The sequence below is a fragment of the Astatotilapia calliptera genome, chromosome 4 (assembly GCF_900246225.1).
Source record: "Astatotilapia calliptera chromosome 4, fAstCal1.2, whole genome shotgun sequence".
Lineage (NCBI taxonomy): Eukaryota > Metazoa > Chordata > Actinopteri > Cichliformes > Cichlidae > Astatotilapia > Astatotilapia calliptera.
In genome coordinates, this window is record NC_039305.1 from 23,791,839 (window position 1) to 23,819,679 (window position 27,841).

The 27,841-nt window shown below is 39.2% G+C and overlaps 1 protein-coding gene and 1 pseudogene across 3 annotated transcripts; one reads left to right on the forward strand and one right to left on the reverse strand.

Moving 5' to 3' along the window:
• The first annotated feature begins 7,925 nt into the window (after positions 1-7,925).
• Positions 7,926-10,967, forward strand: LOC113020060 (microsomal glutathione S-transferase 1-like). Of its 3 annotated transcripts, none has more exons than XM_026163729.1 (5): positions 7,926-7,962; positions 9,103-9,141; positions 9,647-9,779; positions 10,054-10,145; positions 10,617-10,967. In XM_026163729.1, exons 3-5 carry the CDS (start codon positions 9,663-9,665, stop codon positions 10,861-10,863), a joined length of 456 nt encoding a protein of 151 aa, XP_026019514.1. In that variant the 5' UTR covers positions 7,926-7,962; positions 9,103-9,141; positions 9,647-9,662; the 3' UTR covers positions 10,864-10,967. The 3 variants fall into 3 exon arrangements, with proteins under 3 accessions (XP_026019514.1, XP_026019513.1, XP_026019515.1); XM_026163730.1 differs by lacking the exon at positions 7,926-7,962 and adding an exon at positions 9,284-9,379 and having other exon boundaries at positions 9,077-9,141; XM_026163728.1 differs by lacking the exon at positions 7,926-7,962 and having other exon boundaries at positions 9,061-9,141.
• Positions 10,968-14,546: 3,579 nt separating this feature from the next.
• Positions 14,547-24,443, reverse strand: LOC113020061 (interferon-induced very large GTPase 1-like; annotated as a pseudogene).
• Positions 24,444-27,841: the final 3,398 nt, after the last annotated feature.

Genomic DNA, 27,841 nt, shown 5'->3' on the forward strand with positions numbered 1-27,841 from the left:
GCATATCAGTGATCATGAAGTTCTACATTTATTCATGCTCACTGATGTACCCCTTTCAATTGGTCATTTAAAGTAAATATTGTGAGTAAATCATGTGACAGGCAAAAGCTCACTGAATTTAGGTTTCATCTACATAATGGATAAGAAACATGCTGAGAGTGAGTTAGAATATGGCAAGGTTGTTGGTGGGAAGCAGCTGGTATTTCAGCAATTACTGATCTATTTGGATCTTTTCACTGTTTCACATTTGACAAAGAATAGCCTAAAAGCAAAGCACATTTTCTACATTTCAAATGAAAAATGCATTTTTAATTGCAGAGATAAGAATGGCTAACAAAAAATAAATAAATACCCAACAACTATGACTAAAATAACTTGTCATAAATGTGGGTTTGCACAAAGAGTCTCTGGATGCACAACATGTTGAGCGTTAAACTGATTTTGTTCTTTTCCGTGATCTACTGGAGGATCAGTATTGATGCTGCAGACAACAGACTGAATAAACTGTGTAGGAAGGCTGGCTCTGTGTTTGGCTGCATACTGAACACCTTTGACACTGAAAAACTAGTTCATGCATTTATTACTCTTAGATTGCAGTATTGCCTTCAGCTGATCCAAAATGCTGTAGCAAAAATATTGACACTGACTCGAAAGAGAGAGTGTATTTCTCCTGTATTCTCTTAAATCCAGACTCAAATTTAAAATCCTTCTCCCACAAACAATAACTTGAATAATCAGGTATCAGACTGTGGGCTAACTTGTTCTTATAATATTTAAAAGGCCCTTCTTTTGACAAATCAGCTCCAAGTTTGGATTCAGAAGAAAGACACCCATTCTACTTTTGAAATTTGAAGGTGTGGAGGAGGTCATTCAACAAGCTGTTATCCACCATGGATAATTATGATCACTCGCTACACCACTTTTCTCTAAAAGACTGATTCAGCACCACTTGCTAAAATACAGTCCATACACAGAACTCAAAACTCCAAGAGCCACAAGGAATACTGGGGAAGACTAAGAAAAACACAGCAATGTGGGACAACATGATAAAGGACAAGAATAGATTAAAACAATGAATAGGTTAGGTAATGAAGCGACATTTCAGTGAAGATGTTTTCAAACATACAAACTCGACATAAAGGGGCAAAAGGGAAAAGACTCAGAAAACAACAATAGACTATGCAAAATAATAAAAATGGCCCAGACTGCTGAGGTCGAAAGAGTGACCTCAGCAGTCCATCTGCATCTTAAGGATAAAGGTCACTCTTTCGAGGATGCCAATGTTCACATTTTGGACAGAGAGGACAGATGGTTTGAAAGAGGAGTGAAAGAAGCCATCTATGTCCACTGTGAGCGACCATCTTTGAACAGAGGCGGTGGTTTACGACACCAACTCTCTGCCATCTATAATCCAGTTTTGAGATCCCTCCCCAGACACCTTAACGCCCACTCACATCCTGGGCCATCTGATCTCAGGAAATCACATGATAGGGTGGGGCCAGGTTTCACAATGAGCTCACTCGAAACCCTGGCTGATTGGGACCCCCACCCATTTTCACACCTTGGCTCAGGCGATTAGAGGATCATCAGGGGGTCCTTTTGTCCCTCTGTGGGGGGTTACTCCCACTAGGTTTATACCTGGGACTCTCCACCATTTGACCTTAGAACTGAAGAAGCTTCTCGGATGAGAGGTGAAACGTCTTCAAGCAACTTAAAGAAGTCGCTTTTCTTTCCAAGCTCCTTAGACTACGATGACCTGGATGACTGAGAACCTTCACAGACATAGGCGATAACCCAAACCCTGCGATAAACGTATATTCTAGTGAAAGGCAAAACTGACTTTTTGGGAAAAAAAGTGAATAGGCTTTGATGTGTGCCAGTAATATTGGTGGTTTTCTTTATTTCCTACTTGAAAAAACTTGGGCGAATAATATCTAAAAAAAATAAAAAATTATATATTCATATTATCTAGGGTTAGACTTAGTCTTAGGGCTGGAGTCATCACGAGTGATGATTTAGACCTCAGAGGGTTAAATGGTTTGAGGCTTCACTGGATCCTTCAACAGGGCAACTATGGAAAATGGTAGAATATAATAATCACATCATGAAAGTGTTACTTGCAAGTTTTTTTGGGCAACTCTGTTATGCTTTCATGTCAGTATGAACCAAAATTGGAAATTTTACTTTGAACTCTTTGGGCACAAAGAGTTTGATGGCTCAAAGGGGAACACACTGACACAGAGCTGAGCAACAGCAGCAATCAGGGACATTAAAAGAGGACTTTTGATTAAATGAGAAAAGTCTCAGAATTATTTAAATGGATTGCATCTGTTATAGTCACAGGCTGTGTGATTACCCAGCTCCTTTTCCCAAGCCAGTGAGCTTTAAAAGTGTAAATATGTGAAACCAAGCCAAAGAAAGAATAGTGTGAGTTATGTATTTAGGTTTTCTGCTAGACAGCAGGGGAACTCTAAGTGGAGGTTGTGTGCATGCTTTGGGCACTGGTAAGTCACACTCTCATGCTTTTGTTTCTTAGTTCTCAGCTATTCCCAGGCTAAAAGTTGAATTGCACACCTCCATGCAGTTTCCTCATCAACATTCCTGTATATTTAAAGACTTCTCAGTCTATAGTCTCCAAAATACCCTGTGTTGTATTCTGAATCGTTTCAGTTATCAATATCTTTAGTGTTTGCTTTCCTTCAAGCCAGCTTTTGAGTCCTTCAAACTGGAAAATTATGACAGCAGGGGTTTTCCCAAAAGTAGGTTACAACAAACTAGATGCATGACACTACTTTAAGTGATGCATTGAAACGTTTTGCTTTTGCTTTTAACAGCTCGCAGCTTCTCAGGGCCAGTAATGCTAATATTATCACAGACAGATGGGCACAGTTTATTGTTCACTTTCTAAACATAGAGATCTTAATAATACACAATGCAACACACTTTAAAACCCCAACACATACTGTAAGTGTCTAGCTGACCGTGGTATATTGTCTGTTGCCTATAGACTCAAAAACAGTGTAACTGAGTTTGTGGTTCAAACTGTTAAAGATAGTTTTTTGTTTTTTTATTTTTCTATTATAGAATGTTTCTTATAAATGGAACACCCAACAAAATCCCAGCAGCTATGCTCTACAAGCTATAAATATAACTCTGTGGACATGAAAGGCCAATTAAGATCAATTAAGTTTGCTGAACTTGCTGTACAAGGTAGAGATACGGTAAAACTAAGCAGGAAGAAGACAACACCCTTAAATATCAGCAGTACAGTCTAGAGCTGAGGGACTAAATAGTGTGGGAAATGCTTTGTTACAAAAGATCCAAATTTTGTTATTTTAGTAATGCGGCTGGTCAGATATGGACAAAGCAGGGGGCTGGGTTAAACTGACCTAACATTTCTGGGGGTTGTTTTGTTTGTGTGGTTTTAATCTGGTTTGGTTGGTTCTTTTGGGAAGTGATGACCTTCTGCATAATTTTGGAGGTGACGCATTTCAAATTGTGTATGAGGGATTTAAATGATCCTAGCAGTCTGACAATTTACAACAACTCAGATGTACTGTATGTTACTGCAGGGTGTAAGCTGTAGTTTTAGACATTTCTACCTTGTGGGCAGACACATATTTTCATTTCTAATTGTAAATTAAAACAATAAATATAATAAAATAAGGTCCCTCCCCCTCTCACCAGTCAGGTGAAAGGGGCTCTTCCAACACCAGCAAAAAGACCTGATGTAAAGAAATAGCAGCTCTATTCCTCACCCTGTCATAAACACACACTTACAGGTACACTGTGATGGCTTTTGGCATAAAGGCAGTCAGGTTTAGTTCTCTATTGTTCTACAATAGAAGTTTTTCTATATTAAGAGCTCAAACTATAAATTCTCTTGAGCTGTGACCATCTTAGTCCAACATCACTGCACAGTGCAGGGTAACTCCAATCAGCAATCCTTATAACCAGGATATCAAGTAGTAGTGGGAATTAACAATCTCACCTCTGCCTGTAGGTGGCGTAGCGCACCATTTGGTGTGGCTTGTTGTACTTCTGTTGGAGTAGAATGCTTAACTTTGTCTTCTAATCTTTCTGGCTCTCATATTGGGCTTGTTTGTCAGGTCAGCAGCTGTCTATGGATCTTGCAATTTGTCTGTAATATTGCCATTGATCCAAGTGCATCCAACAGTTCTTTACAACTGTTTGCAGTGCACTGCACTTAGAAGGGACTCCCACATCTTTCTTCTCAAGTCTCTTGTTACAATGCAGTCAACAGTTTTGAGATCTTTTTGCTGGTTTTGGAAGAACACTTTTCACCTGTGTCTAGATATCAGAAAAAACAGAGGACAAAATTCCACAATACCAAAACATTTTATCTTCACAGGATTTTCTGTGAATGTTTCAGAAACATTGCCAAAATTCCCAAGTACATTACTTTCTCCACCACTGGGGCCTGACCGTTCCACGATAAAAATGGTGAAATCTGTCTGTGGAAGTATGAAAGCTGACCATCAGTATGCTGTTTTACTACATATGTGGGGTGGGGCTATGACATCGCTGTTTGAATAGTTAATGACACAGAAGTGACGCAAGCGATGGGGCCTTAAAATATTACCCAGAGTGAAGGATGATGCCAGTGGACATGGGTAGAGGATGTTGTTGGCCCTTCAGTGCTGCCCTCTGCACTGCCACCTGAGGAATGTTGTGCTTGCCAGTGTCACTTGCAGTGCATTTGATATAGATCTACAGCCTTGAAGCACAAGTAAACAATCTTTCCCTGTCTGTGTTTCAGGCCACATAGGCTGATAAATGATGGTAGACTCAAATGCAGGAGTCAAGTGGATTCAATTATAACTTTTAATAGTCTTTATTTTGCACAAGCAAGAAAAGTAGCAGTTAAAGAGGATTCTAAGGAGATCTGGGTTACTCTAACTAAACTAACTAGCTAGAGTATAGTTAGTTAGTCCAAACAGAAAGATAACGCATGGGGCACTAAGAGTACTTTCTGAGGGAGAAGCCACTGGCTTGCGTTTTCACAGGAGAAAAGGAAGGTGAGCAGGCAGGTGGGTAAATGAGTTGAGTGCTCCAGAGAGGACCTACAGGCAAGGTGGACCATCTTAAGTGAGACAGGTAGGTATTTCATACTTCAACTCCAAAGGTTGTGTAGCCAACTGAAATGAGTTTGACATATTCATATACACATAAATTAAACAAAAACACTCATAGTTAAAGGATAACTTATATAATGGTCATAACTCAAAATAATCTGGCACTGTTGTTAACACATAAGAAAAAACAAAACAACGTCTCAAAGTCATCACAAAAATGACAGAACAGTTGTTATCTAACTTACATTACTTTAGTGATATAAATGTAAGTTTTTCAGTACCTGTAGATAAATAGAGAGGACACCAAAGTTAGCATCTTTCCCAGGTCAGAGCTCATGTATTTCTGAGCTGTGCATGTCTCTAGTGGTTCCCCAGTAGTACAACACCACCATCCACTGACAAAATGGGTTACAACCTCGGTACATAAACATATAACTGTGTTAGTGTTCACCTCCTTGACATCTGGAGATGTTAATCTATCTCTGCTGCTCTCTCACCTCACCTGTGAGCAATCAGCTTTTCTGGCTCATTGTCTCCTGCCATTCATTTGTGATCAAACTGACTTTTTAATACTGGGACAAACATTCAGTCACTCCCCTCTATGACAGAGACACAGGAGTTGGTGCGTGGATGTTCACTGGTGGTTCACCAGCACTGATCTGGAGGCAGTTTCACTCCAGTCCAAACTCCTGGATCAACCCTCTGTACTGTGTCCAGACGCTGCAGGAAAGGGGAGCTAGAGTAGTTCTGTCAGATGCACAGCACTGAATTCTCACATAGATTGTTATTTTGCATAACATAGCAAAATTCTGTCTCTGGAATGCAGTGAAATGACAATTTTTCTTAATTTTTTAGAAAAACAAAACACTGATATATAAGAATTTTTTTTCTGTCCAAAAAATCTTATCTTGTGAAACTGAAGAGTCGCTCCCATCAGTTCTTTGAAGGAGTTTTGGTTCACATTCTCTTTCATCACTTTGTCTTTATCACACATCAGTCTAGTGTAGCAGTCGGACTGTTTTCAGAGACAATGGTGTCTATCTTTTCTAACAAAGCTATTGTCTCTCTTCATACATCATACTAATTGTTTACGTGTGTTGTTGTTTTCAGCAAAACATTTCTTAACTTTCAAATCTGTCATTGCACTTTCACATTTTCACCTGGCTCATGAGTCACAACTGTCATTACATAAAGAAAAGATCCTTTCCCAAAAGTTTTATTTTACAGAGATTTATTTTTTATTTGTCCGTGGCATGAATCGTGAAACTCCAAGTCTCAAACTGTACAATGGCTCCATTCCCATGGATCACTCCATTCCCAAATCCTGGCAGGACAAGATGCATAGATTAGTCTGGCAAGCAACACACACACAAAGTCTAAACTCAACGATCCAGCGTTGACGGAAACTCAGAACAGCAGCAAACTGCCCGTGATGATGATCAGCTGCAGCTGGTGATGGTTGAAGAGCAGCAGGTGTGGCTGACTTCAGCGCGGGAACTCTTCCCAGCCTGATGGCACTTGGAAACCAGCCTTCTGGATACACACACATCCAAACACATAAACGAAACAGGCAAGCTGACCAGCGAGGGCTGTCAGACCATGACAGTCATTGACAGACAGATAGAAACACACTGTAAAGCTGAAAAAGTTTAAAAGCTTAATTTATATTATTAATTTATGCTATTATTATACTATTTATAATAAATAGATTTCTTGTAGCAGGCTCTGAATTGCTAAATTCTAGGTTTTATCTCACACATGTGAGAAGGTGTGCCATTAAATAAATGCAGCTTAACAATAATAACTTGGTGAAAATACTCATTTAAAACTGGAAGCCCTGTAACATGAGCTCACTTTTTGTTGTTTTTTTTCATCTGTCTAACCCAAGAGCTGACGTCCTTTTTAACTCTCAGCACCAACAAATTCCTCCCATGTCTTTAATAGATCTGATGGGATGTGAAGAGTCCAATATGTGAAACTCTGCATGCATATTACATATTGCTACTTAATAAAATTCATTGTACTCAAAATGTTTATATTAATTGTAGTTTGGGAATGTGATCTGTAGCACTCATCAAACTTCATGATTTTGTTCCCGACCATCATACAGTGTGAATAAACAGGCCGAGGACTGCCAGCAACAGGATGACATGAAAATAAGAGCGTCTCTCTCACAAGAAATCATCTGCTAAGGTTTATAGGAGATAATTTAATAAAATTTAAAGTTTCATGTTCTGATTGCCTTGGGGTAGATTTAGGGTTGGGCACCCTGGGACAATTACCAGATTTCAAGTGTTAGCCATAATTTTTCAGCAACTGAGTGATGCTCTCAGTATGTACCCAAACTGGAAAAGCTATTTGCTGAATCCCTGCTATACATAACTAAGGCAGTTATGAAGGCTAAAAGCGGGTAGCTGTGAGGTAGCATAACATAAGCACCAAGGAAGGTTATAAGTAAACAGCACCAGCAGACTATTTAAGTTTCTTTTAAGTATACTTTATTTTTGGCATCGCCATTCTACCATAAAACAATCAACCTGGTAGCCAAAAATCCCACTTGCTTTATACAGGACTTTACCCACACCTGAACCTCGTTAGTCGCTACCATTGAAACAAATAGGTCAGACCAAACAATACAATTCTAAACAAAGCTAAATGGTTTGAAAAGTAAAACATTGCATACAATATAACTAAAAAGGCAACTTTAAAGAAAATAAACAATACTATACAAAATGAAAACCCTTCATTTGGTTACACCCAGTGATGCAATCAATGACCTCATGACTCTATATAAACAGGAAGTACTGGGGCGGCCCTTCCCATATACCTGTCTTAAATATAGGACCTGAATAAATGGACAAACATGGTAAGTATAACCAAAGTAACATAAAGAAACATAATTTACCAGACATTTGCCTGTGAACAGGAGAAAATTCAAATGACAGTTACACCAGCAATGTCTAAATTAAAGCATTATGGCTGAAGGTAAAATAACAAGGAAATAAATTATCAATATGGTTAAGGGACAAGTAGTAAATGAGTTCATGCCTAACCACTTTGTCACATTAGCTTACACCATCAGGTTAAAACGAATAAAGAAGTCACTGTTTCCTGTTGGCTCTCTGCCAAAACTCATGGAGGCTTAAAGCCACTCCTCTATAAGAGGAAATACGTGTCAAGACACCATTTACCATTTGTTCACTTTCAATACAATTTCACACCCATTACAAAGTCATATGCTTATTTATAAAATAAAGGACTGCAATGTTATGATGTAGTTTTTGCAGTTACTGTGGTTTTGGCAACTTGAAGTTAGTCTTTAATTTAGTTAGTTGCACCGGAGGAATACTCTAAAATAATGGAAATTTACTTTTTCCTTAATTCAAAAAAATTCTGTTGGACAGTAAATTAAAATGCAATTGTTGTAGCTTTAAATTTACATGAAATCTTATTTTTGAAGATTTTTATGGTAAAAAAAAAAAAGTATTTACACGTGTAACAAACAACAACAAACAGGGTGATGGCTGCACATTTGAGGTCTGAAAAAGTTCAACTGGTGACATTTAAACATTAAATCTTAGTGTTGAACAGCCAAATAAATTAATGTGGAAGTCTCTTTCATTTGCTGGCAGTTCAATGTCAAATTAATTTGAATGATTAAACATTCTTGGTGTGTGTTTGGTGTTCTAATAGCTGCAGTTCCAGCAGAATAAAAGAGATTTGGCAGCAGATTAGACTCAAGTATAGACACTTTTCTTTCTGAACCTTCACAGACATATAGAAAGTGAACTTTTCTGCATGAACTTTGTGGCTTTTGGGTTTAGTTGCATTACACTTGAACTGCTGCCTACTGCCTAACAAAAATATTTTATTTTTTCTTTATCTCATCTGCCTTTGCGTTTTGCATTTGGGCCATGTTTCTTGCTGCAAACTATGACAGCACCTTTGTACTTGCCCTGCCCCCAGAGATAACTGGGTAACAGTTGAGATTCTTCTTGTGCAACAGATCCAGACTTGCTTGTTTTCTGCAGAGTCACCGCGCAAAGTAAGTAAACCTGATAAACTACCTAAAACTCCAAAGTAAACTGTATAAAAATTATTTTGTCATTGTCAAATAATGAACTATTTGACAATGACAAATTTCTATGAGTGCTGTGTTAACATGTGTGCTTTGAATCAACAAACAGTGTCAAGCTGAAACTGGTTTTGGTGCGTTTGCTCTGCTGCTGTGCTACTACTCATCCTTTCATATTTGCCACTTCAGTTGTTCCTTGTGCATTTTAGTAAGTTTGTAGTCTTACTGATAGCACTGTCTTATATGCTTTATATTATGGTTATGAGTGCAGTCGGTCCTATTTGATGCTTAAATGGTGTATGAATAGTTTAGCATTAAATATTTTACTATTTTGGATTGAGTTATTTTCACAGTGGTACTTTGTGTTGGGTATACACCCTCTAAAAAACACAGAAACTACAAATAGATTTAAATTTGAAGTAACCTTGCTTTAATAGGAAGGTAAACAAACTTCCTTCTTTTCTTCATTCTTCAGCTGTAAATAAGCAGAGATGGCAGAGCTGATGGAAAATGAGGTAGTGAGGGCTTTCAGTACATATGCAGTTATTGTTGTTGTGAAGATGCTACTGATGGGGCCAATGACTGGATACTACCGCTTCACCAGAGGGGTGAGTTCAAATGCCAGCATGTTCTACATTTTGGGTATTTCTCTGTAAGATTAGCTTAGTTGCTTTTTTGTCCTGGTTTTATAAAACTGCAAGTTCAAAATTTACAAGACTCATGTTGGTTTAAGAAAAATAAAGAATTACATAACTAAAGAATAAAGAAATGCATAACTGCTCCCGAACCATCCTCACTTCTCAGTGTTGATCCTTTCAACCTGATATATTATTGTGATAAGTCCTGGTAGAAACAAACACTTGTATTCTCTATTTTTTAAAGTCTTTCTCTAATGAAGAGGATGTAGCCAGAAAGTCTGCAGAGGAAAAGAAGAAGCTGCTGAAAACTCACCCAGATGTAGAACGAGTTCGAAGGTGAGATAATCTGGCCCTAAAATTCAGATACTACAGAATCCTGATGTGTCTTTAGAACACAGGTGTCGAACTCCAGGACTCGAGGGCCAGTATCCTGCAGGTTTTAGATGTGTCCTTGATCCATCACAGCTGATTTACATGGCTAAATGACCTCCTCAACATGTCTTGAAGTTCTCCAGAGGTAATGAACTAATCAGGACACCAGCCCTCGAGGCCTGGAGTTCGACGCCCCTGCTTTAGAACAACGGTTGATCTAAAGAAGTTAAGAAAATATCATGTTTGTTTGTTTGGGGGGTTTTTTTGGGGGGGGGGGGGGTTGTTTTAGGGTTTTAGGGCGTGTTTGATATTCTTTGGACAGACACTACCAAAAAACATAAATGTGTATAATAAATTGTGTAAATTAGTCGTGCCTACTGTTACTAATAATGTGGCCATCGCAGTTTCTAAACCTCTGTTTGTTTTGTCCTCTAGGTGTCACCAGAATGACCTGGAGAACATTATTCCCTTCGTGATTGTCGGCCTCCTTTATGCTCTGACTGGACCCGAGCTTTCTGTCGCTCTTCTTCACTTTCGCATTTTCGCTGGCGCTCGGATCTTCCACACCATTGCCTACATTGGCGCTCTGCCTCAGCCGAGCAGGGCTCTGTCCTGGGTCGTGGGCATGCTGGTCACCTTCTCAATGGCTTACAGAGTGCTCAACACAGTTCTTTTCCTGTAGAAAACATGCCATAGAGCTGACTTTCTTAAAGACATATGCATGTGTTTACTTTTCTCTTGCTGCATCAATCTGTGAGCTTGACAAATAAACATTCTTTGCATAACCTTTTGTTTGTTGGAAATGAACAAAATGTGTGTGGGTTTTCTTAAGGTACTGAAGAATAGGGCTGGGTATCATCACTGATTCCTATAACTGATTTACAAGGTCCCGATTTGATTCGATTTCTGATTCAATTTAATTCACTTTTGACTCAGTCAGAAATATTATAATTATGATCATTTATCTGCACATATCCATATTTTTATATCTATGTATAAAAACAAAGCTTGACTGCGTTCGAGCTGTCTTGTGGGGGGGGGGGGGGGGGGTTACAGTACTTGTGTTTACATGTTTTTGTGGAATCTTTTTACATACTATCATTTACTGTTTTAGCTGTTTGGCGGTTGTTGATATAGTTTTGTGTGGCAGACATGTGGTCTCCGGCCTGCTGCAGAGGCGGGGTGAACAGGTGTGCCTGGCGAGGTGATTAACTTTTGCAGTGACATTCGACGAGGCAGTGGTGTGTGCGTGATGGCTGAACGGGAGTGTCTGTGTCCCATGCCAGTGTGCTGAAACCACAGTTGGATTATTGTAACAATAAAAGCGCTGTCACCACATGGACCGTGTTGTGCGTCCTTGGGAGGGTCCGAGATCACATTGGTTCCAAAATCCAACATTCCCGCCTCCCTCCATTGTGGATGTTGCTGCATTGCAACAGCGCTTTGCTGATGTGTTCTACCCCCTACCCGGCCGTACGTCTCTCATGGAGCACCATTTTGATATGCAGCCTGGTGTGATGGTGCATTCATGGCCCTACAGGCTGCCTGAACATAAAAGACAAGTAGTTCAGTGGGAATAGAGCGAAATGCTGAAGTTGTGAGTAATAGACGAGTTGCACAGTGCGTGGTGTAGGCCCATTGTTCTGGTCGTGAAGGAGGATGGTTCTATGCTGTTCTGTGTCGATTATCACAAGGTGAACGAGGTGTCACGTTTTGATGCGTACCCAATGCCCAGGGTCGATGAGCCGCTGGACGAGTTGGGCACTGCTCGCTTTTTCACAACACTAGATTTGATCAGTGGCTACTGGCAGATTCCCTTGTCTGCAGTCCAAGGAAAAAACGGCCTTCTCCACTCTGTACAGTTTGTACCAATTCGTTACACTTTCGTTCGGCTTGTTCGGGGCCCCTGCCACCTTCTAGCGTTTCATGGACCGGGTGCTGCGGCCATATGCTGCCGCCTACCTAGATGATGTAATCATCTACAGTGACATGTGGGCGGAGCATGTGTGGTGGGTGGCTGCGATCCTGGAGTCTCTGAGGCAGGCAGGGCTCACGGCCAACCTCAAGAAGTGTGCAGTTGGACGTATAGTATTTGGGGTACCACTTGGGGTGCCCAAGCTGGCCGGCTACTGTTGCCGGTTTGTGTTGAGGACCTCACCAACCCCTTAACTGATTTCACCCGGAAAGGTGCCCCGGACCTGGTCCAGTGGACGAAGCAGTGCCAATGCGGCGTTTGTGCAGGTAAAATGGACTCTCTGTGGGGAGCCGCTGCTGTTCACGCCTAACTTCTCCCTTCCTTTTCTCCTGCAGACAGTTGCCTCGAACAGAGGACCGGGGGCGGGGGGTCTCTGGCCTGCTGCTGAGGATGGGTGGCACAGTGAGCTCCCAGGGTGGCGTGGAGGCCGGGTGAACAGGTGTGCCTGGCGAGTGTTGTGCGTTCTTGGGAGGGGTCCGACGTCACATTTCGTGAGCTTTAACCTGAAATTTTGGCATTCCTGGCAATATACATTTATATTTTAAGAAACTGATTTGAATAGGGAAATCAATTTTTTAAACCCACCCCTACTGAAGAAGTGTTAAGACAGAAGTGCAACTTTTTAAGTGTGCCACACTGTCTTTGAATCATATCAAAGTGAATATGTTAAAAGTGTTGACAGGTAATTCATGTGTTTTAAAATAACACAGCTTTCTAATTCTCTGTGTGATGTATGAGCTGTACTGTGCTACAATAGCAGGGTGAAAGTAGATTACAAAACAATAGAATGCATTCCAAAGATTTGTATCAAATTGACCCTTGGACTGGCTTGTGCTGGTAAATTCAAAGAGAACTTGCTATTATGCTGCACTGAGCTATGAACTAAGTACTTTCTACTGTTTGTACTTTTAACTCTCAGTAAAGTAGAAGTAAATATACTGACCATGCTTTCGTTTTACTACAATTTTAATATAAAGAAAAATACTGTGGGAGTAAGTACAAATTACTAATGCTTCAGATACCTTTTGCATCATGAAAAACACAGAAACTAAACAAAATGACCTAGTAAGCGTCTAAAAGTTTCCTCCAGACTAAGTTGGTGGTGGTCTGAATTGATGGAGGTATCATGTGACGCAGAACGGGAATTTTTCCTTCTCCTGTCCTTAAGATGTGAGTACTCTCAGACTAAGTACTCTCTTCCTTTCAAAAAGAGTCAGTGCAAAGCTTACTATCCTCCTACTCCACTTTAGTGACTGTCAAGAGGCTGCCAGAGAACAGTGGTTAGAGTTAAACATGATGGATGAGTGGAAAGGACTGCTACACTGTCTGCTGTTCTGTGAGAAAATAGCTAAATTAAATTTAGATTAAATGAACATGTCATATGCTGGCCATGTGAAGCAGGCAAGAGAGGACCCAAACGCAGACTCAAGGAGGCAAAACATAAACTCAAAAGGCAGCTTTATTGCTGAACATCAGGAAATAGAAAACTAATTAAATTTGGAATGTACATGAAAAACAGGCAGGAAGGCAGAACACAGGGCAGGGAATGACGGGCCTGAGACATGAGCACCGAGAGGGGGAGACGCAGGATGAGAAATAGACAAACCAGCAATGAACAAGGAAGACGCAGGGCTTAAATACACAAGTAGAAAAAAAAGAGGATGGGGAACAGGTGAGAAAACAGCCGGGACGAATCTGACATGACGAGACACGAGGACGCAAAACTCAATACACTGGCTGTCAAAGTAAAATAAAAAATGCACGACAGAGACGCAGACTAAAAATAACATGGAACTGAGGAAAGGTACATTAACAATACATAAAGACTAGAAATCAGAAGGTGGTAAACAACGTAGGGAGCTGGAAATACAGACACCCCCCCCCCCCCCCCCCCAAACTGAACAAATAAATAAAATTAAAAAAATTCATGTATTAAGCAGTTAGATTATTAAACCTCTTTACTATCATTAATAACACAAGAATAAAATTTCGTGTTGTCACTGATTGACAATTCAATAAATGTGAATGTAAAGAAAAACAATGCAATCATTTGCAGAACTACTAAACTGACAAAATGTTGCATTTTAAGAAAACGATTGGCTTTTTTTTACCTTTTATGGCAGTAACATGTCTCACAAAATTTGGGAATGGGGCAACAAAGGGTTTAAAATTAATTGGTAGTCAAAATAAACATTTTGCAACTAATTAGATTAACTGACAACAGGTCAGTAGCATGAATAAGACAAGATCATCTAAGAGAGATTCAGACTATAGGCAGACATTCACCAGTTCATCAAAATGTCAATTTTGACAAGATACATCACATAGCAGCTCTTTTCTATATTATCTATGCTTCATATCATAAAATATAAAATCATTCAAACACATAATTGTCACTTTTCTTTAAAAATAATAAATAAACTAAATTCTCCTTTATTAAAACTGTTTCCTCTTCCAGAAATCCTTTGGTAGTGATATCGTTTTAGTAACCTTGATATATTTACCTTTATTTCTCTTCTACTGTAAATTCTCAAAACGACCGTTTTGGTCTGTATAAGCATTCCTTTCAGTAAAGCAGGTTTCTGTGTATTGGTCTAATCACCTATTCACTGCCCACATTATAAATTTAAATCACTAAGATTATGTAACTGTCATTTTACACAGTTTAATTTGTAAAAATGCCGCATGAACATAGCTGCTGTGATTTTCAGCAGAGTTGGAACTGTGCTGATTTATTCATAGTGTGTACTGAACATTTCATCCAGACTTTGAATAGCATCTTCTTTAGTGTGTGTGTTCCACTCGCTGGGAATCTCACCATGTCCTGTAAATTTTAAAGCATAGTAGTCTTCAAGTTCCTCCTGAAATTGCCACACAAACCATTTCCAGTACTTCAGCTTAGACTCATCTGAGGTTATGCTCCAGTTTGCATATGGTGGTCCAGCACTCCGATACTGTTTAAAAGGAATTAGTTTTGTTGTATTTTTTCCAGCATAAAAATTTCCATCACTTGCAACCTTTGTCGTGCAGAACTCAATACACATTTCCTCACTGTTATGATACTGTGCGCCCTTAACTGCTAAAGATCGATGAAAGGGGACACTGTGGTCTTCAGGACTGTGATCTTTAACAGTGTTGGTACAAACAGCTGCACAGAACGGGCAGGTTTCCCAGCAGCAGTTACACAGCTGATCAATGAGGATTTCATCAGGTCTAAGTCTGAATTCTTCATCTTATCCAAGGAAAGCTGATTCATCTCCTCTTTGATGGATATAAGACCTTTCTCAATCTCTTCTTTAAGAAATTCGAAATTGTTTATGTCCATGAAGTTTTGACAAGAGATAGATTCAAGAGTCAGTTTATCTTTAAGGAAACTGGAAAATTCCTTTGCCCACATGTCGATGTCTCCTCTTTGTGTTTTGACGTTATTTGTTGCATCAAATAAAGCTTGATAGGCAAACTCATGCATGTTACCTGCATTTTTCCTGAGTATTTTGAGTGCTTTACTTTTGTGTTCTCCTGACATATGTTCATTTACTTTCTCTTCAATAAAAGCCTCGACTTGCTTCCTCGGATTTTGGATGTAGTTGATGAAAGCATCAAAGTCCTCGTTCTCTGCAAGTGACTTCAACAAATGTTTCTCTAAGTTCAGTCTGTTCCCATTGAATGCTGGGAAAGTGCACCTCATCTCTCCAGCGAGATCAATGGCAGTCTTGTTACAAACAGCCTCAACAATAGAAACCTTCAGTTTTTCACAGATCATTTCTCCAAACACAACAGCAGATGAGTTTCCTTTGCAGAAGCTGCTGAAAATGTTGTAGTATTGTGGTTTTTTACTCTCCAAGTAAGTGTGTGCATCATTGCTTGTTTTGAATTTTTTGTGAGACTGTGAAAGCCAAATGGCTGCCCTGTCAAACACATACAGTAAGAGATCAACGGTGAACTCCTTTTTGAAATCATATTTCTTGTTTGATTTGAACTCTGTCACTTTCTCCAGAACATTTTTGGCCGCTTCTTGTAAGTAAGTTGGACTGTAGCCTCTTGTTGTTACAGGTTTGCTCTTGATTATATCAAGTGATTGTTTTTCAACATTTCTTATGAGGGCTCTGATTAATTGTTTATCTTCAAATCGAAAAGATTCTTTTGTAGCACAATCTTCAAAAAATTGAAGTAGTTTTTTGACTTTCATTTTCTCTTTTGTGTCTTGCTGCTTGCTGAACAAAATATATTCAGAATAATCACCAACGTTGGATATGGTTTTGTATTTGCCGTTGCTTTTGCAGCTAATTATAAGATCCCATTCAAAACCAAGGTTATTAAGAATGTTTGCTTCATCGTCTTCCAGATTAATGTCCTCAATGGGTTGTGTATCTGCAGTTAATTTTTTAACCCAATCACTCCAAAAACTGTTAAACTGTTTTTGAAGTTCCTCTTCATCTTTTGCGTTGTGTGTTAACTGATGAGCGAGCTCTTTGCTCTTTAGCAGCAGTTTGCTCTCAAAGTCTTTTTTCTTATCATCCAGCTTTTTACACGCTTTCTTCTGCTGAATAATTTCATCCAGTTTTTTTATCGCTCCTCTCACCAGATCCTCTTGGAACTCCTTTATTTTGTTTTCAAATTGGCCTCTCCACTGAACCAGTATTTCTTTGTCTCCATCATCCTCAAAGTATGTCACCAAGTCATTTTTAATTGCTTCATATGATTTGCTCATCTCTTTAAAAAGATCACTGCGTTCAACTTTCTCAAGTTCTCCATTTTCAATTCTGGTGTGAAGCTGGTTTTCAATAGTCAGCATGTTGCTCCTCAGGGCCCAGGTCCAGTTCCCATATTCGACCTCAAGTTTTCTGTAAATTGCAATTTCTAATGTGTTTTTGAAGCTGAAAACAAAGTGTTCGTTCATCAGGGCTTTCCACAAGTCATGAATTTTGATTTTGAAATGTGAGAGAGTGATCCCAGTGGACTGTTTGGCCTTAGACAGGATGATGTTCTTCAGCTCTTGGACACTCTCGCTGTAGCCTGGATTTGGAGGAGCCATCGGTGGACTTCCCTCCCATAACTGAGCAAAGTATTTCACATCTGTTTGCACATCAAAGGCAATGACGTCACTGAAGCACTCAGCATCACATGATTCCTCTTTAGCAGCTAGCTGAGCCATCTGGTCCAGTTTTTCTTGCAGGCGTCTTTTCCCATCCATGTTTTTCTCAGCAGCTGCGATATCTGTCACATTCTGGTGAACAAACACACAACTCGGAGAAAGTTTAACTTTCTTCATCCTCATGAAAGCCTGAACAACAATCTGCAGGACATCCTGCATGTCAGCTGGATTCTCACCAAAGATGTTGATCAGTGTCATGTTTCCCAGACCAACAGTAAATGTTGCTAATTCATTGTCGTGATGAAGAGTATCATTACTTTCCAGCTCAAGAGCTCGCAGTCCTTCAGTGTCCACCACTAGAAAATAGTCAAACTGGAAGTCTTTCTTGATTTCCTCTGACACTTTGACCAGCTGCATGAAGGCACCTTTGGTGCACCTGCCTGCACTCACTGCAAACTGCAATCCAAACATGGCATTCAGCATTGTTGATTTTCCACTGCTTTGTACGCCCAAAACTGACAACACAAAAACTCTCTGGTCGCCTAGTTTCTTGATAACTTCATCTAAAAGACTGGAGATCCATGTTAGAGGCACATGACCTGCATCACCATCCATCAGCTCCACTGGGTGTCCTGAAATCATCAGATCTGCAGCCAGTTCAGGAAATGTAGTCCAGTAGGTCATACTGCTCTCTGCTTGTACTGCTCTGTGGGCTTCATAGATCTGTCCCATTTCTCTGAAGATGTGTTCCAGGCCAAAGGTTGCAGACTGCAGTGTTTTGGAGATTTCTTCAAGCTCTGTTTGTTTGCTTGTTAACAGATCAGATTTGTCGTGTTTCTTTTTCAGAGTCAAGAGCTCAGTCCACTTTTCATCATAGCTTTGAAGAATCAAAGAAAGATCATCTGTGGATAGGGCATCTGTTAAGATCTGAGTCCATTTCAGGAAGTACTCCTTCTGTTTTGATGTCTCTTTTGATGACAAGAGGCTTTCTGTGAATGACTTCATCAGTTCACTACATGAAGCTTGGCACTGATTTTGTCTTATTTGCATCAGCTGCTGCTGTTTCTGACTTTTTTCCTGCTCGGTGTTTCCTTTAAGTTTATACAGCTCTTTATTTATTCTGCACCACTCATGCCACAGATTGCCTTGACAAGGGAGAAATGTAACTTTGATCTTTGAAATTTCCATCCCTTGAAGTATATTAACTGTTTTCATTGCAGCTGATTTCCCTTTTTGACAGACTTCATCATCTTCATCCACTGTGACTCCAAAGACCTCAGCCAAGGATTCAAGCTGGAAGGATGTGTGAGGTTCATGTAAAATCTCTCTGATAATTCCTTTCAGTTCTTCAGAAACATCTGACTGGCTTCTGTCTTTCAGACCCATTTTGTATCTTCTCTTTTTCACTTGGAGAGCACCACAATCATTATCAGCAATGAGAATAATCAAAGGATTTGGTGACTTGAAAAGGTCTTGGATTACTGTGGTACTTTTCTGGCCTTTTTCCAGAGTTGGCACAAGAACAACAGTGACTGATGATTTTTCTGTCAGTATCTCACGCTGTTTTTGAAATGACAGAGCATCACCATGAAGATTACAAAAGGCAATGCAGTCAGTGAAGGAGTCATTGGGTTTTCCAGCAGGGCAGTACCAGGCAATCTCTGCCACACCATCCATCAGCAGGCGACATTTGGTGCTACCTGGACAATTTCTATGGAAGAAGGTGCTGTGACGGTCATTGATCAAAGTGTTCATGAGCTGAGATTTTGACACTGGAAGTGAACCCAGGCGGAAGAATGACACCATGGGTGTCTCGGCTTTGCAGATGGGCATTGTCTTCATGGTCATGGCATGTGAATTATCCTTGATTTGAGTTTTCTTCCATGTTTTTTGTATCTGCCTGAATGTCCACAAAGGACATTCAATATCCTTTGTGACTGGGTCAGCAACAAGCAAAGGTAAGGCGTACTGACACTGGGATAGCTTTGTAACCAGGTTCTGCTTCAGAAAACTGTCTGAGCAGTGAAATACTGCCATCTGAACATCCATTGGATGCACATGAGATTGTATTGATTCATCAGAGTCTACACTTTCACTAAATAGTGCATCAAAGTCATCATCATCTGTGTCTTCACTGTCAGACATTTGCACAGACTGTGAATGGCCCACAGCAGGATTGTCTTGTCTTACAGGAATGTATCTGGCTCTGTAGTCTAACATCATCAACCTCTGAATAAATGTATGAGCTAGATCGTTCTCAGATGTGTCATGGCCCTGTTTCACAGGAGGGCCTATTTTAAGAAAGTCTGCTGTTGACATCTTCTGCTGATGTTTGTCTTGAAGGTTGAGTCTTCTGAGTAGTATTTCATCTTCTCGTTGACTGTGTTTCATTGTGTAGTTTTCTTCAGAAACATCTAATAAATCCTGTAGATAAATCAGTGTTTGTATTTACTGTTTGTAAAGAACAATAAATAGCTTCTTGAAGACTTTGTACAATGAATGTGAGTTTCTGACCTTATTCTTGTTTCCACTCTTATTCATTCTGAGGGTACCTGCAGAATAGCAACGATTTAACAGATTAGCAGAGATACACCTTTCTATTCAATTCCGTTTTATTCATACAGCACCAACAAATGACTCAAGGTTGTTTATATTGTAAGGTAAGAGCCCTACAATCATACAAAGAAAACATAGAACACCGTAACAATCATATAAGCAAGCACTCTGGCAACAGTGAGAAGGACAAACTCATTTTAACAGGAAGAAACCTCCAGCAAAACCAGGCTCAGTGAGGGCAGACATCTGCAGCGACCAAGTAAGGGGAGAAAAACAGGACAAAAGACCCACTGTGGAAGACAGCCAGAGATTAATAATAAATAACAATTTAATGCAGAGAGGTGTATGAACACATAATGGGTGAAAAAGGTGACTGAAGAAAAAAAAAAAGTCAGTACATCATGGGAATCCCCCAGCAGCCTAAGGGGCTAATGGAGCATTCAGGGTCACCTGATCCAGCCCTAACGGTATCTTTTATCAAAAAGGAAAGTTTTGAGTCTAATCTGAAAAGTAGAAATAGTGTCTGTCTCACAAATCTAAACTGGAAGCTGTTCCACAGAAGGCTGTGTCTTCAGCCTGAGAGCTGAAGACACAGCCTTTTTTTTCTTTTCTTTTTTTAGTACTGCTTGGACGTTTGTATATACTGTACTGTGCAAAGATCTTGAGCCACATTAATTTCTTTCCATTTTGCTAGGAAAATGGAAAATAGTTGCAACAATTTAGTGAAACAAGGATGAAAATGCCAGAGAATTTATAAGGACACACAGCACACCATTGGAAGATAAGTTTAGACTCACTTTGTTGGTGGAAAAATATTATTATTTGCCTCTTAAACTGTGTTATCTTTGGCATTTTTTGAATGAAAATAAAACAAATATGAACAATTGATGAGTTTTTGCAAAAAGCTGCTAGTAACGTTTACAAAAAATTATTTTCTATATTGTCTGTTATGTGCAGATACCGCTCTGGTTCATCCTGTGAGTTAGGTGGGTTTTTATGCTTTGAGTATTCATAGGTCAGTGTTAAATGCCTTAAAATAATCACAAAGAAAAAAAAGTTTCTTTGCAATGGTTAGGTACAAGGACAAGATTAAAAATGAGTGACGAAGCAGCCAGTGTGCACAGAAAACTTTGAAAGACCATCAGAAATCTCAGAAAAGTCTGACTCCTTGGAAGCAAAATAGAAGGAAGTGATAGTAGTTTCAATAGTGCTGTGCCTGCTCATTGAAGGTTTTGTTTTTAATATTTTACTTTAAACCATTAAATATATGGAACAAAGTATAGTACAACACAATAACTCCTAATAAGTAGGACTAAAAGTTTACTGTAATACAGAAGAGCAGTTCATTAGTTACCAGCCTTGCAAATAAACCAAAACCTCAAATGTCAGCCCAGATCAATGCTTCTCAGTTTTTTGGTACAAATGGTTTGGCCCAAACTGCCTAAAGTAGTTTGGGCCACCATTTGTTTACACATTTCAGCAGCACTCTATAATAGTCCTTAGAATAAGGCAAAAGTAGCCTGTAATTAGATGCAATTTGCAGGCAACAAGTCAGATATTTGTAGGAAACAATGAAACAATTACACTGTAAGACCTGCGACTAAGGTGTAAGTATCCTGTAATTACAGTTTGTGCGTAACAAGGCGCATGTACCCTGTATTTACATGCAGTTTGCCGATAACAAGGTGCAAGTACCTGTAATTATGTGCAATGTGCAGGCAACAAGTCAGGTTGTTGCAGGAAACAACTACACTGTAAGTACCCTGTCCTTTATGGGGTGCAGGCCATATTATGGGGTCACCTGTGACACCTGCGACAGGGTACCCTGTAATTACAATGGGGGCAACGATACACAAAATTCACAGGACGGTTCAGTTCGATACTTTGGTGTCACGGTTCAATATTTTTTGATACAAAAAATATTCATGCCTTTTTAATTTGTCATTTATTAAAATTACAAATATATATTTTAACTCAAAATGACTCTGGTAAATTTTGTAGCATGCATGCTTGTTGTTTTTTGTCTGCTTCCACTTGTCTTTGCACTAGGATGGTGTCGGCATAAATGTGCAGTCATAATCATTGTGTTCCCACTAGTGCTGTCAGCGTTAATCTCGTTTAAATGACATTAACGCCATAACACTGCAAATCTCCGTTAATGAGTTACCGCGAATCGCCCCGTGCTTGGTGCTGGATGGCGTCAACACGTTAACGAGCTAACTGCACTAACGCACTAGTTCCCATCCAATGTAATTGAGCATTGCGTGGCACATCCGACATACTGTTTTGCTTTTGTCCATGATGCGCTTACCTTCAGGGTCATACTTCACATGAAAACCAAAATAGTTCCAAACGCCAGATCTGAACGAGGGTGGGGAGGTTCAATTTGCCATGTTGCAACGAGCTTAGCTTCTGTCTCGCTAGCTTGCGCTGCGCTCAGTGGATCTGCGCTCGACAGTGCAACCTAGGCAGAGTAGTCGAACGCAGATCCACTGAGCTCTCAACACAGACAGCATCGTCAGAAGAAAAGTTGATAAAATAAATTAAAAATGTTGTATTGTTCGATACATATGCATACCAAACCGAAAGCACTGTATCGAACGGTTCAATATCGATACGAGTATTGCTGCACCCCTAGTAATTACATATAATTTTGTGTAACAAATCCAGCCTACATTATAACTGCCTGCACTGTATTTAGGCAATTGACATTCAGTGTAGGCAATTGGCTAGAAGGAGAGCTGTAGCTGGAAAGGAATTACAGCAGTTTAGTATGATGAAAGATAGCAATGTTAAAGTGCTGACAAGTAAAGTGTGTGTTGAGAAGGTCAGAAGCAGTTGCACTATTTCTTTGTGAATGTAAACAATGGCTGCTGCAGTACATCTATGAGGACAGGGAGACAGTGGTAAAGTTTGCAGCAGGAGTGAAATTCACTGTTCACAGTGGGGATGGACAGCCTGACAGATGAGGTCAGAGCGAGGTCAGAGCTTTACTTGCAAAAGAAAAGTTACCTCGATAACCTATTAATAACTGTGTGTTAATGGCAAATACATAAGTTGTTGTACATGAATTACAATTCAAACTTAATTCTGTGAGAAGTCTGTGGCTGAGGTGTGGTCTTTGGCTCCACTGCAGGGAAGCAGCAGGCAGCAGGCTTGAGGGGAACGGTCAGGGAGGATGGCAGGGCAGGTGCAGCTCATCAGGCAACTACGCCCTTCCCTTTTCAGTCCAGCTGGTTCCAGGTAGAAGGGGTGTGGTGTGGTGACAACTGGAAGGCTGTCTGGTCATCACAGGAATAATTAAAGTTCTTTACAAGCGTACTGAGTGACTGCAAGTGACTGGGGTTTACAAGTGGTGCCAAAACCCAGCTTGCAATGTTGGATGTGCTGACCACGCAGAGATGGCCGCAGTGCACAGGGAGCATGCAGCAGCGAAAGAAGTGCAGATGCCAGGCTTTAGGACCAGGCCAAATGCCAAACCTGGGTGCTGGAGAGGCTGGTCAGGGCTACTGCTGTCAGGAGAGGCGCAGACAGCAGCTCTGAGCCTGCTGCCAGCCTTACAAGGGAGCTTGACTGACATCAGCTGAGCCATCCTAGACTGATTGGGCCTCTCCGGTTCTGGGGCAGCCGGCACAGTGATTTAGTGATCATTAAAATTGATTCAGAATTTGAAAACGTGTAATTATTCGTGTCATAAATCATGACACACTGCTCTCTTCTACATAAGCTGCCTTTATAGGTTGAAAGTAACAGTATCTGTATTGTTATCTGCAATACTGGCCCTGGCCCTCAAAGCAGCCATGCTCTGTTGGCTGCCTTGATTGACAGCTGTGGTAAAGTTTGCTGTAAAGTCAAACTTTTGAACTTTACAACATCCAAATGTTCAGATAATTAAAAACAAAAATACAACCCTTTGAACCTAAACTTTCATAAAGTGTCAAAATCAATCCGCCACATATTAAAATCTCACCTCTCTTGACCATTTCTTCTTTTTGGTCCAGCTCTTCATGTTCCTCGTGCTTGAGTCTACTGTAGCAGTGGTAATCATTTTCAGAGACCATGATATCTATTTTCTCTAAGAGATCTATTATCTCGTTGGCATCCATCATGCCTCTTGTGCACGTGTGGCATCTTTTTTCACTAAATCTACTGTTAGCTTTCAGGTCTGCCAGTGCACTTTCATATTTTTCACCCGGCCACCGAGTCACAACAGTCATTACATAAGGAAGAGATCCTTTCCCAAAAGCTTTTTCAAGCCACTGAACCCCTGAGGTGTAATGGCTGCTATGCCGACCATATGGTACCAGTAAGAGAAAGGCATGAATTCCCTGGTTTAAAGGAATTTTGTCAATATTTTGCAGACCAAGAATGTTGATGACCGAGATGTGCCGGCCACACAAATCATATAGTTTGGATGAAAATTGTTCAGCATTTCTTTCTTCATCATGGTCAAATAAAATGTTTCTCGGTCCAAAGTCAATGGCATTTCGCTCACCGGTTAGCACAAACGTGAGGTCAGGCAGCACTGAAACAAACAGAAACAAACAAAAGAATTAAAATGACACTATCAGAGAAAAACAATTGTTATATTATTACAAATATTACCTTTGTCACTAACTGCAGTTGATGCAGACATAGTTTCTCTCTGTCTTCTTGTAGTTTTATTGCTCACTGAGTAGCAAACTTCATTACTGGGATTCCAACTAAAAGAGTGGTCATACCTGAAACCACGTAAAGAGCAACCATGCACCAATACGCCATGTCAGAATACACTTGCACTACTGCAGTATTACATATAGAGCTAGATAAAACAAGCATATGGTACCAAAAGGAAGGAGGCAGAAAAAAAATATACAACAAGGCAGAAAAAAAATATACAACAAATTCTCACTTGGATGAAAAACATAAAATCTGTTTGGCAAACCTTTCATATTATGTTAAAATGCTAGACTACCTTTGTTATCTTTCACAGATGTAGTTCAATTGGTTTTGGATTATTTTCCACCTCCAGGTGCTGCATTATCTTTATTCTCTTCCATCCAGCGGCTTTATTACCATTACAGTCACGGGACAAAGTAATTTAAAAAGAAAGAAAGAAAAAAAGATGAAATCACATAGAAAGATTTTTTTGTAAAATGATTAAAATGCAAACATATTTTTGTTTGTTTGTTTTACAAATTAAGAACTTTATTAAAAGTGAACTCTTGCAAGTATAGTAGTTTGCAAACATGCCAACTTTTCTCACTTCTTAGGATGACCCAATTGTGCAACAGACATTTACTGGTAAATTTTAAAGATTCACTGTCTCTTATCGTGGCTATAAAAGATGAATAAAGGTGATAAGAATAAAGTTTTTTAATCTTTATACCATAATAACAAACTGATGGGGGAAGTATCTGTGTGTCAGTAGAAAAAATTCTCTATTCTTCCTGTTGCTATGCAATAACAAATTAAATGGACTGAACAAAGTCCATTTTTAGTGCCTCTCTCTTATGACATGTCTGCAATGAAACGCAGAGACAGTTTCTCAGCAAGCCTAACTACCAGTCAAGAAGTTCTTGAAGCCTTGATGACTTAAAAATGCACAGAGCAAAATTATTTGTTTTGATTAGTTTGTTTGTTGCACATTCTCTGATTTTCCAGCTGACTAAGTTTTCAGTCTCTCATAAAGCTTTAATAAAAATGATCATGTTCTTGTCAGCATGACACTCTTCTACGGCTACCATTACAATGACAGAAATTTGTAGCTTGATCAACTCACCATTTCTGTTTAGATACGGCTGCCCTGTCAGAAATCCTCCTAGTACCCCTGAGATATTTAGAGTAAGATCAGAGGATGATTATATGTCGCACTATATTTCTGCTTCTGACCAATCCCTCCCACAAAGGTAAAAAGAGAAAAAAATGTGGCGCTTTGAAACCTTATCACTTACGGGAAAATTTTGGGTTGGGCTTACTGGTAATGATACTGGTAATGAAACTGTTAGCACTGCCCTGTCATGGAGTGAAGTGTACCCAGATGTAGACTCAGATAAGAACTAACACAAAATAAAACACACCTTTATTTCAATTGTGTTAGCAAATATAAATTACAGTAAACGACAGAAGCTGAACAAGTCAAAATGTAGTATGGGAAACCACAAGGGCTGAGAACCAGTACAAACAGTACAACACAGAAAGAAAAACAAGGTTAGAATATGAAAATCTAAAGTACAAGAATAAAGAACAGATTATGCAAAAAATATAATAATGAGCAAAATTCAACTACTGAACTCAAAGCTTGGAGTCAAAGCAGATTAATACATGGCAACTTAAAAAAACAAAATAAATGCAGTGAGGTCATAAAATTTCTTCATTCATTTGATAAATTTTTTGGATTTTATGCCAAGTAAAAGCTTTTCTACACCCACGTACTAATAAATTTATTTTACCCTGATCAAAGTATTATGTTGTAAAGATTACAAATAACTGTATTCTTATCAGCATGCTTTTATACAGCCAACATATTATACAGAATAAAATTACTAAATGAACTTTGACACACCATGTGTTGAGCAGTCAGATCATGTTACATGAATGATGATTTAAGATTATGATGTTATTATGATGTCCATGTAGTGCAGACAGACAGTACAAATGGTATGTTTTATTCAGATTCAGTTTATCTTGTCTAATAGGTAAATAGTGAAGGAAGGCATTTTTGTTTGTTTGTGCATTTTGGGGGGATGAGGGTGAGAATCATCTCTGCTTCCCTTCTGTAAAAGTGGCTACACTCCACTGATACAATATATATAATGAATGGGTCAAAACATAAATGAATGCTGTTACCTTGTCAGCTGTTCTCTCCCACAAGTGGACTGCAGAGTCATGTCATGTAAGAAAGGATCATATAGGATCATTTTTATTTTTGATTGAAAATTATTAGGAAGATTTTATTTTAGCAGTTGATTACCTTTGTTATTTGTCATCAGTGAAACAGACTTGGCTTTATACTTTACATCTTTTCAAGATGCTATGCTATTACTATCATTGTTCTCTTCCATTGTTCACTTTTCTGCATTTCATTCTTACAGTAATGATGAAAAATAATTCCCTAAATGAAATATGCCACAAAGAATGTAACTGTAAAATGTAACCTAAAGGCCTAGTGACATTCACCATCTCTCGTAAAACTCAAGAGGTAAAAAGATTATTTTAGACATTTTTTCTGTGTGAATTTCAGGTGCCAGAAACTTAGTGACATAATGACAAAAAAAAAAAAAAAAGAAAGAAGACCTTTTTTTTTTTACTCAAACTCCTTTCTTTTAAAGCAAATGTAAGTATATCATGAGTATTCAGTGAATACCCTTTATGATTGTCTTCAGTCAGAGTAGGGTTTTTAGTTTGTTTTGTTTGTTTGTTTTTAATTCAGTTCATTTTGATCCTAAGAAATCCAGTGGCAAACTGAAAGGGTGTAGCATGAAACTTTTATGACACGTACCAGAGGTGGGACCAAGTCATTGTTTTGCAAGTCTCAAGTAAGTCTCAAGTCTTTATCCTCAAGTCTCAAGTCAAGTCTCAAGTAATGTCAGGCAAGTCAGAGTCAAGTCTCAAGTCACTGGTGTAAAAGTCCGAGTCAAGTCACAAGTCTGAAACTTTGAATTTCAAGTCCTTTCGAGTCTTTAAAAAAAACAAACGAAAAAATAATGTTGCAGTTATATGCTAAATGTAAATATTAGACCATGTAATTTTTAAATCTGTGTTTTTCTCAACACATACAAAATAGTGAACTTAGAAAATATACACAAATTGTGAAATTGCACCTCTTTAAAATGCAGCTCAATTAAACTTAGCTCCAAGAATAATTTTCACCGACAGTTCTGAGATAAGCTGCATGTTATTCTTGGATGCGGTTGTAGGACCAGCTTTAAAATCGCATGACAAAAATATCATACACATTAAAAAAAAACTGTATCACCAACGTAGCCTGGAAAACATTTGCTAGTTAGATGAAGTCAGCTATCTCATCCTAGCATATTTATATGCATATTTATA